Source organism: Myotis yumanensis, unplaced genomic scaffold, assembly GCF_028538775.1.
Source record: "Myotis yumanensis isolate MYYU_CA2020_CCGP unplaced genomic scaffold, mMyoYum1.0.hap1 SCAF_13, whole genome shotgun sequence".
NCBI lineage: Eukaryota > Metazoa > Chordata > Mammalia > Chiroptera > Vespertilionidae > Myotis > Myotis yumanensis.
In genome coordinates this window covers 1,076,432-1,086,713 of record NW_027223764.1, presented here as the reverse complement: position 1 = coordinate 1,086,713, position 10,282 = coordinate 1,076,432, and the positions used below count along the sequence as shown (strand labels likewise).

The window sequence follows — 10,282 nt, the reverse complement described above, 5'->3', positions numbered from 1 at the left end:
TCTCGTGTTGTTTTCCACAGGAACATGCTGCCCAGGTGTGTAGCCAGGGGCCACAGGCTGGACCATGGAGCCCAGGCATGCAGCAAGCGGTACCGTCCAGGCGTGTGGAGGTACACTATCCTGTTCACACAAGGATGAAACCACCCAAGGCTGCCAATCCTCAGAGTGAGCCCTCAACGTTCTGTGCACACGACTGTGCTGACTGAATGTGACGGCCCTTCAGCACCAAGACAGCAGAGGGGAGGGGAGAGCGACTTTCACATTTACTGGGACAGTAATAATGTAGGGACACGTGCCATTCTTCCTGTTTAAGGAGACAGAACAGAAGAGCAGAAAGAGGGAGAGAAAACTGGGCACCTATAGGCCAGGCTGGTGCTGTGACATCGTGTCCAAAACATTATCCCCTTTACTCCCCATTTTACTGAGTTTCCAGAGTGGACCAATTATTTTTAGATGCAAATACATCACCTTCAGCACATGCAATGGTTGCGCTTCCTGACACAAGTCCACCACAGAGAACGGCAATCTGCCCGCCACACGCCTGGCCCAGTGCGAGCCTCGTCGCTCACACCCAGCACAGGCTCTGGGAGGACCCGGCATCAGCTCGGCAAGGAGGGTCCCCGCTTTCCGGGGGGAGGGACAGCATGGTAGATTCTCATTTTGCATCAACCGCTAAATCTAAAATGATTCTGACAAAGAGGCCAATTTTGATTTTACTTTCCTTCCACAGCTACAATAAGAAAGACATAAAACGAATGGCCCCAATGGACACTAATTTTACAAATGCCAAACACAACTAATTTCTTACAGAGAACAATAATATAAAATATAACCCGTGATCTGAAATTAAAGGCTGCAAGTCTTAAGTACCTGGTTTTCCAAGAACAATCAATTAGGAAAACAAAAACCAAAATACTCTAACCGTTTTCCCCATATCCCTAAAATATAAGGTCTTTACATAAATTAAAACAGTGCATACTTCAAATACATACACAATACACACCAAAGAACTATAGTAGAAATCCTTAAATATTTTAAAGATTTAAACACAGAAGTATGAACTCCGCAAACAAAAATAACTCCTGACCCGATCACGCTCACACTCGGCACGGGGTCACGTCACAAGCACAAGGAAGGTCATCCACTCTCATGCAGCCTGGGGGTCACGTCACGGGGGTCACATCACAAGCACAGGGAATGAACGCTGAGGTCACTTGATGCAAGTAGGATGCTGATCCTCCAATGACATCGACACTGGCTCGGAGCTTTGGGTCGCGTTGTAATAAATATGTAATAAATATCCGCATGCACGGCGCACGGAGCGCCTATCTCTCTCCGTTGGAGAGTCTGTCCCCGGAGTCATAGCGCGTGAGCGGCATCCCCGGGGGCGGGGGTGGGGAGCCGGGGCTCTGCAGCAGGTGTGTCTGCAGCAGGTGGGCCAGCAGCGCCACCTTGCCATCCACGTGCTCCTGCAGGGCGCGCAGCCGCTCGTCCAGGTAGTCCGTCAGCCTCCTCTCCATCAGCTCCAGGTTCTTGGACAGAATCTTTTCCAAGTAGGAGCAGGCGGGCGTCTCTCCCATCCTAAAGGGAATTAAAGGCCAAACATGACCCTGACCTCCAAACGGCAACAAAAGCCACCAGACAACCAGCAGCAACACACAGCCTGCTGCTTCCCATGCAGCCCCTCACCCGCTCTGAGTCCGCAGGCAAAGACTTACCCGCCACCAAGGCCGCCTTCGCTGGGCGTGGGGCCGTGTCCCGGCCACGCGGCGCTCTGAGCCACACGGAGCCGGCGCACCTGCCCGCACACGTCCTGGAGGAGGGGCAGCAGCTCAGGAGCAGGGGCCGCGGGGCTGTCACTCGGCCTCTTTGGTAAGGAAGACGCCGCGGCGAGCTGAAGGTCCCTCTCGGGGAGAGGATGGCTCTGGGGCGCAGTGTCCCACTCTCCGAGGGGTGCGGGGTTCCCTCCCCCGGCGGGCCGTGCGTTCTCATCCCCGGGAGCTGTCACGTCTTCTGTCCAGCGTCCCGAAGTCAGCCCGGCTCTGAGAGGCACAGGTGCGCAGGTCGGCCTGTCGCAGGTTCCCGAGGGCGCCGAGGCCCACAGGCCCAGCACCCGCCTGGAGGCAGCGCTCCCCAGAACCGCCTGCAGCTGCTCCCCCAGGGGAATGCAGCGCTGAGGGAACAGGGAATAGGGCTGTGAACAGCAATGACCGGAGAAAGTTTGTGGTAATTTAGAATCAGGCCCCGGCCATTCTCCATTGGGTCCCCGACACAGCCCTATGCAGGCAGCCACCATGACTGCCATCAGCAGCTGAGGGGACCAGGTTGGAGGTCACCCGGCCCAGGCCGCACAGCTGGTGAGTGGGAACCAGGACGCGACCCGGCGACCCCATTCCAGTCCGGGCTTGTCATCACTTGACTGTGGTTTTTCCTCAAGAAAATGCTAAAACAAATACCAGCACACTTAGTACAACAGCACTGGCAGTTAACAGTTCCTTCCTGACTATGGAAGTAAATGTGGGCTCCCCACCGAGTCACAGGAATGGGTAGTGTCCACAGAATTAAGTATCACCTGTCACTTCCCACGTGGTCGCCAACCTGAGGATGTCCCTGCACCCACAGGCATGGAGACGCCCGGCTGGTGACACACTGCCCGCTTGTGCGGTGGGAAATCTGTGACGCCTGCAAGGACTAGACACGTTCCATGACGAACACGAGCTCCCTCTGAGCTGTCTGCCTCAGTCGTTTGGAGGCTAATAGATTATGTTTTGGGTCCTCAACTCCACTGCATATGTTTTCTCCCAGCAAACGGGGCCCGTCCCTCAGTCAGTAACATGAAATGACAACTATACGCAGGCACTTTGATACAGGTTCCCACCCCATCATTCCACATCGCTAACGCAAGCACAAAGCCTGCAGTTCTGAACTTCAAGCACAAGAGATAAATTAGAAAACTTTCAAAAACGAGTAGCCGCAGGCACCAGCAAAGCAGAGAGTGGCTGGGACCTCACAGCCCAGGGCCCTCAGGACTGGCCCCGCCCACGTTCACCCCGAAGGTCCTGAACAGCCTGCTCACACCACCCACAGAGCAGGAGTCCTGCTCATGGAACATCCTAGTTTACACGCAGTGAGGGGTGACCCGGCTCACCCGGCATTTTCCAGGAGACGTTCCGTAGCTGCTGTGCTAACACTGAGCACTCCCAGAGAACCAGGCCTGTCCTGCAGGAATCGCTCCATGAATACAGCCGCCCCCCAGGAGGACGTCTTTCATTGGCTTGTTTAAAAGAAGAAGTACTGGGGTCTTCTTCTTTCTTTCCCCGGGGGCTCCCCACATGTCCCCATATGTAATGAGTTAGCCCGGCGTGGGGAAAGCAGGTTACAACACACGTGCTGGGTGGGCGGACGTGTAAGCGGTCCACATGCAGGGAACCCGCCAGGAGGAGCCACAGCAGGTGGGGAAGCGGGTGCCGCAGGGGAGCACTTATTCACTCACTGTCCTTCTGAAAGGCCTGAATCCACGGCAAAGGAGCCACGTTATATTTGGAATTAAACCAACAAACAAACACCCCAAACCTGGACACACGGCCGAGAAATGCACTCTGCCGTCCTAGCCACGCCCTGCTCCTCTGGCCCTGGAGATTTAAGTCACACTCTTTCCATCTGAACTTGACCCCCCGTTCACCTGCCTGACCCGCCTTCCTCCTGAGAAGGGGCCTGGAGAAGCGCTGCCCTTCCGCGAGCCTTTCCTCTTCCTCGGCTCCCGCCCTCGCACGGCCCCAGGGCCTCGGGACTCGGGAGACCCTTGAAGACAGGCTGCAGGGAACTGGCCTGGAGCGGCGACAGGAGCCAAGCAGGGCCTTAGTCCCTGAGCAGCTGCTCATCAACACGAGTGAAATGAGTGAGGGAGGGAGGCAGGGAGCTCCTGGAGAGCTGTGAACTCTGCAACAAAATACTTTTTCCAGAGACTAGATCTACACAGCCTATTTTCCATCAGTAAGGAAAGATTGGTCACAGCAATAATAAAAGTGCAAAGGAAAGTTTAAATCACCCCATCCTATATAATAAAAGGCCAGCGACCGTAACTGCATAACGACCAGAACAACCAATCGACCAGTCGCTATGAGGTGCATTGACCACCTCTCGGTCCCTCCCGCAAGCCCGCAGGCTCCGATAGCTGAATGGCCAACGGGGAACCACGGGGAACCAGGGTGGCGGGGCGGGACTGGGGCCTGGGGAGCGGGCGGACGATGGCCCTGATCTCAGGCTAGGCCTACGGACCCACCTGTGCATGATTTCGTGCACCGAGCCTCTGGTGTCCTTATAAAAAGCCACCATTCACCCTGTTTACAGGCGTCTGGAAAGAAAGCCCCTCCACGTACCTGCTGCTGGAATCTGACCATACTCATCAGCTGCTGAGCTCCAGGGGACAGCGTGGACCCCATGGCCTCCACCATGGCGTGGACCCTCTCGAGGTCCACCCTGGACCCCAGAGCAGGAGAGCTTGTGGGAGACGTTGCTGGGATGGGTTGCACGTGCACCACAACTTTACTGACGAACACACACGGCTTTTCACCGAAGGAGAGCAACTGGCATAAAACAGAAGTTAGGAAAGTAACAATATGGAACAACAACCGCTACTTAAGGTCACTTCCTGCTGTGACCGAAGTAACAGTGAAGCAGTCAAGAGTCTAAAAGTTCACTTAGGTTTCGCTAGAATAGTTATCATCTAAAAACTACTCAGAACCATTTACATAAAAAATTTAAACTACACAATCACATGTAAAATAACATTTTACATACTTATAGGAGGAATCAAAGATAAACCATAGCAATCTGACGGCTTAATGTACTGCAAGTTGCTTTAATATTATTTAATACAGAGCAGGGCCGGCCAGAGAAATTTTGTGCAATGCTTTATGCTGCCCCATTTTGTCCACACTTTAAACCAAACCACGTTCCCTGTGGTCCGGACAACACAGCCGCTCAGTGGGAAGGGAACAGGCTTTAGACTCAGACAGGTGCTCAGCAAAGGCTACTCTGCGTGTGTGTGCGTGTGCATGTGCGTGTGTGTGTGTGTGTGTGTGTGCGCAGATGCCAAACCTGAGTCAGGAGCAAATCGATTTCATGTGGTTGCTGCGATGAGATCAGTGTTTCACATGGTTGCTATGACGACGATCAGTGTTAAAATTTCCAGTGTCTACCATTGAGAAAGTGCTAAAAAACATGCATCCCTACTATTTTTATTTTAACTTTAATATATGATTGGCCCAGATGAAGCTCCATACAAACCAAAGATTTCCCTGAATGAAACGCCCTTTGCACTGCACGTCCCTCCACAGAAGTTACAGAAACACCCACCTTCCGAGACACACACACCCAGGGATCACACAGACCACAGCTGAAGACAGATCCCGGATCCAACACCTCAGCGGCACCAACAACGTCACTGTCATCAACCAGTAAGCCAACACCTCCCTACACTCCCACACCCACATTCCAACCTCCACAGGATCCCTCTCCTGCTCCTTAATCCCTAACACTTTCTCACTATCAAACGGAACCTATTTTGCACATTGAACCTACTATGTCCGGTCCGCTGTAATATTAACAGGAGGGCTTTGTTCCAATTTAATTGATGATGCTAGCGCCTAAGTGCCTGATACAGTATGTGGCATCAATGGGCACTCAACACGTCTTCAATGAGTGCATCACTTGTTTAAAGGACTTTAGAAGCCATGATCGTGAATATGCCTCTGACACATCCTGGAACAACCAATCCTGTCATGTGTAAGTAACAGCAAGCACAGGACTTCAGGGATGGAAACCACCCAAGGGTTTCTTTCCTTCGGCCCCCAGCACTGCCCACCAGGCTGGGGCTAAGCGGTGGGACATCAGCGACCGGCCCACAGGACAGGCGGGGCCAGGGTTCCAGCTCGCTGCCCCGCCTCCAGGCTGACCACCTCACCCAACTTCACTGCGACTCTGTTTCACGGTGAAGGCCCTGGCCTGCCCCATCTCTAACTTCCTGGTGCCCTGGTCTGAAACTCCTCTACCTGGGTTTTTTCTTGGTATTTTGGTCCCAACTCTGCTTGTGGTTTTCTTGGCACCTACATTTTTTACCAAAATAAACCTGATTTTTAACTGAGTTTTCCAAAGCTGAAGAGCACAACAGCATTAACTGTATTAACACTGTACATGACATGGCGTTGCTGTAGCTAACAAGTGGTCCAATTTGAAAGGGAGAGCATTCAGGATTACCAAGCCAACATAAAATAAACGTGCACAGTACAAAAACAACTGCGATTTTCAACTTAGATCCAATTTAGTAATGACTTACCTTTATTTTACAAGCATGTGCAGCGGACTCCAATTTTAGACATTTTTTGTACAAAATAATCTTTTCATGTTCACTAAAAATAAAAAATAAAAATTGACTATTTTCACACAATATCACTTTTTAAAATTGATAAGTTATTTTAAATGTTCAAAATTTATTTCAGAGAGAGGAAGGGAGGAGAGATAGAAACATCAATGATGAGAGAGAATCACTGATCGACTGCCTCCCGATTGCCTTCTACTGGGGATGGAGCCTGCAACTCAGGCATGTGCCGTGACCAGGAATCCAACGGTGACCTCCCAGCGCATGGGTGGACCGATGCTCAACCACCTGCCACACCAGCCGGGCACATTGTCACCTTTAACGGTCACATTTGAAAATAAGGGTTTCCAGGCCAATGCTTGTCCTGAAGTTGTTTTCCCGGTGAGGTGGGAGGGGTGGTGGCTTCCAAGGAAAATGCAGGGAGGACAGACTACACCTGCCACTTAGCAGCTTATGAAAGAATTGAATTTGATAACCAATGTGTCATCTTGTAGCACAAGCATATTTTAAAGCTCCATAAACACATCTACTACTTCCAACCTGCATGGTACATAAAACAGTTCCTATTTTGAGTGACATAAAAGAGAGGGTAGGACATGTTCTTTGTAAAAAATCTGAAAGCGTAGCCGAGGGTTAAGTATGCCGGTTGGCAGTGCTGGCTGCCCACTGTTTGGACAGGGCTTCCTTCAAGGAGATATGTTCACAGTCCCGCCTGATGGACAGATGACCGTTTGGAAAACAGACCCCGTGAGTTACACAGAGAAGAGGCCTCTCCCAGGCACTGGCTGGGACCCTGGCCAGCTCAGCTCCCGTCCACCAGCTGTCAGTTTCCAGCTGCTAACACACCAGGGCTGACCCCGACTGTCCTGGGATCCTCCCCCAAGGCCTGAACTCCCACGGCTGCGGGTGTTTCTCGCTCCTCCCCCTAGTGTCTGAGGCCGGTGTCAGAGAAGCAGGAGCTCCCAGAGCTGGGACACAGAAACCCTCCCTGAGAAGAAGCTGCACAGGGGGAGTCACAAACCTGGTATCCAGCACATTACCAACACTCCTGCCCCTACTGGTGCCACAGTACTCCTCTCCTAAGTACACTTCCATATTTCTTGCTGAACTTAAAATGCCAACAGAAACGATTCCTTCACCTCCACTGGGGTCACAGCTCAGGGAGAGGAAGCAGGGCTTTTCATCTGGGCTCTTCTGGCTCCTTCTCAGAATCACCAGGTCGCGGCTGCAGAGAAAGTGACAAATATCAGTGTCGGCCTCTGCACACAGCGCCAACCCACCGATGGGACCCCGGGCTGGCATTTCATTCACTTCCGTTAGCCTTTGGGGTTCACACACCTTCCAACAGCCCACAGCTGCTCAGCACAGACTCACAGAGAAATGGCCGCTTCAGCCGGGCCTGTGCCCTGGGCGGGCAGAGCATCAGCGCGGGACTGGAGGGTCGCGGGTCCAGGGCATGGACCTTGGTAGCAGGTTCCCCAGGCCCAGCTCGGTGGGCACAGGAGGCAGCCAATCCGCGTGTTTCCCTTTGTCTCTCCCCCCCCCCTCCCCCCCTAACAAAACAAAACACAAAACACTGGGGAAATGTCCCCGTGAGGGATGGGTGTTGGGACGTCGGGTCCCCTGCTTCCCCTGATCACGGGCATCTTGCTCGGCCCCCGGAATGGCTTCCTATTTAATGTGGCGCTCAGGGCACCTGCCTGTGCACAGGGCCGGAGCAGATCGGACAGAGGACAGTCTGTTTCCAAATGAGGAGGCGACCCCCGGGGGGGACACTTCCCGCCTCCTGGGCCCCAGGAGGGTCTGCTCGTTGGGGGACAGAGGCGGGTGCGAGTGGACCGGGCCTGCGGGGCTGACCCGCGGACACAGGGCGGGGGCGTCTCCACCCCGAGTCCAGGCCCCGCGCCCCGCGCCCCGCGCCCCACGTGCAGCCGGCCCGCCCTCCCGCGCCCCGCCCCACCCCTCGCGGTTCTGGCCCGGCTCCCCGCACAGCCCGCCCCCAGCTGGGCTCCCGGACCCCGGGCCCCGACGCTCTCCCCTCTCGGCCCCAAGTCCCCTCACAACTCCCCCTGGAGCGTGGCCGCCGCGGAGCCGCCACCCGTCCCTGCCGGCCCAGCGCACCCCGGGGCAGGCGGCGCCAGCAGCTCATCCCAGTCCGAGTCCTGGGCTCCGTGGACACGGAGGCTCCGGTCCAGGGCCCCGCACGCGGCATCCCAGGTAGAGGCCAGCGTCGGGTGCCTGGCCGATCGCTGGTCCTCAGTGTCGGTCTCCATTCGGCCACCGCCAGGCCAGGCCGGCCCGGAACCTCTCTTCCGGAGCTCGGGTTTCCGGCGGGACGGAGGGGAGGGACTACGCCCTCGAACTTCCGGCTGGTCCAGGTGGGGTCTGAGGCTCCGGCAGGGAGAGAACCTATATGTGCGGCAGCGCATGCGCGTCTCGGCGGGAATCGGCAGGGATTCAAAACTTGCTAGAAGAGCTCCAGGGCGGCGCATGCGCACTGACTGCTCCTCGTCTCCCGGGGGCGCTATGCGCAGGCGCGGCCGAGGCGCGCGGGAAGCAGGTGGGTTTGTCGAGGTTTCCCGGGAAAAAGGCCGCTGGTGGCCGGCAGTGCTGGCGCGCAGGGAGGGTTGGTCAATGCGAGTCCATGGGAAGCTCGGGAGGTGGAGCGTTGTTGGGCCGAAGGACTCCTGCAAACCCCGCGGCGGGCGGGCGTCCAGGGCGGCAGTGCGGAGTGGGGACGGGTTGGTGTTGGGGTCTGGCGGGCGTGGGCCGCTTTTCCGTCCCTCTCCCTCCTCTCCCGCGCGGCCTCCCGGGGGAGGGGAGCCAGGCCGAGGCCGGAGCGCAGGCACCGTGATGACCTGCGTGCTCGCCACCGAGGGTCCACGGGTCTCACGACGCGGAAGAAGGAGCATCGCGACCAGAGGATTGAAGCGAAGCGGGAACGGGGTCCGACTCCCCGGGGAGGCCCCGCAGGGGCTGCCGAAGCCCGTGGTGCAGGCCCCGTGTGGCTGCGAGCCTGCTTCGCGTCTGCCGGTGCGGCCACCGGGGAGGCCTGTGCACCGCAGCCCTGCCCGGTGCTCCGCTCCCGGCTGCTGCAGGCCCGCTGCGCCCCACGCTCCCGCCGCGTCCGCACCCTGAGTCCTGCCTGGCGGTTCCGTGCGGAGGCTCAGACCGAGGCCTCCCTGCCTGCGCCCCCGACCTCGCCGGGCCAGCTAACGCCTCTCCTCCTGGCAGCGGGCGGACCGGGCAGCCAGGCGAGCGCAGCCGCGTGACCTCAGGCGCAGGAGGCGCCGAGCCAGAGGGGTCGCCCCAGGGTTGCTCCCCGGCTCCTGCAAGAGCAGCAGGAGCGGGGTCTCGGTCTCGCTGAGAATTCACACCCGAAGAAGAGCTGCAGGGAGGAGGTTTATGTTCATTTCCAAGAGAGGGAAGGGCCGAGGTGGCTAGTCAATCCGGGGCAGGGCAGAAGGGGCTTATATGTAGACTAGGAGCCCAGCCGGAAATGCCTCGCTGCCCCGCCCACCACGCGGTGCCGCTCACAGCTCTGCCCCCCAGCGGTCTTTGGTCATTAGGGCGTTAGGGCCGCAGGCCTTTTATAATACAGAAGATTACATTTTTGTTGATTCCAGAGAGGAAGGGAGAGGGAGAAAGAGAGAAACATGAAGGATGAGAGAGAATCACCCGTCGGCTGACTCCTGAACGCCCTACACCGGGGATGGAGCCCGCAAGGCGGTCCTGTGCCCTGACCCCAATCCCGCTGTGACCTCCCGGTTCCTAGGGTGATGCTCAGCCCCTGAGCCCCGCCCCCGGCTGAAGAGGATGCCATCGCTGCCAAACTCAGTTCCTCCCAACATGCTTCTGTGGCCAGAGTGGGGGTGTGTAACCTGGAATGCTGGGTGCAGATAT

At 56.4% G+C, this 10,282-nt stretch overlaps 1 protein-coding gene across 2 annotated transcripts; it reads right to left on the bottom strand.

The window, feature by feature from the left end:
• Positions 1-694: 694 nt before the first annotated feature.
• CUNH10orf88 (chromosome unknown C10orf88 homolog) lies at positions 695-8,719 on the bottom strand. Of its 2 annotated transcripts, XM_070432036.1 has the most exons (6): positions 8,501-8,719; positions 7,401-7,604; positions 6,338-6,410; positions 4,380-4,586; positions 1,719-2,173; positions 695-1,581 (listed from the first exon to the last, which is right to left on the bottom strand). In XM_070432036.1, the coding sequence occupies exons 1-6, from the start codon at positions 8,650-8,652 to the stop codon at positions 1,326-1,328; spliced, it is 1,347 nt and encodes a 448-aa protein (XP_070288137.1). In that variant the 5' UTR covers positions 8,653-8,719; the 3' UTR covers positions 695-1,325. The 2 variants fall into 2 exon arrangements, with proteins under 2 accessions (XP_070288137.1, XP_070288138.1); XM_070432037.1 differs by lacking the exon at positions 4,380-4,586.
• Between the last annotated feature and the right edge of the window lie 1,563 nt (positions 8,720-10,282).

Coding starts and splice junctions, on each gene's coding strand:
- CUNH10orf88 (XM_070432036.1), bottom strand. CDS start 8,652: ATGGAGACCGACACTGAGGACCAGCGATCGGCCAGGCACCCGACGCTG. Junction 7,605..8,500: donor CTGGCGCCGCCTGCCCCGGG/GTGCGCTGGGCC, acceptor CTTTCTCTGCAG/CCGCGACCTGGTGATTCTGA. Junction 6,411..7,400: donor GGTAATGTGCTGGATACCAG/GTTTGTGACTCC, acceptor TTTTATTTTTAG/TGAACATGAAAAGATTATTT.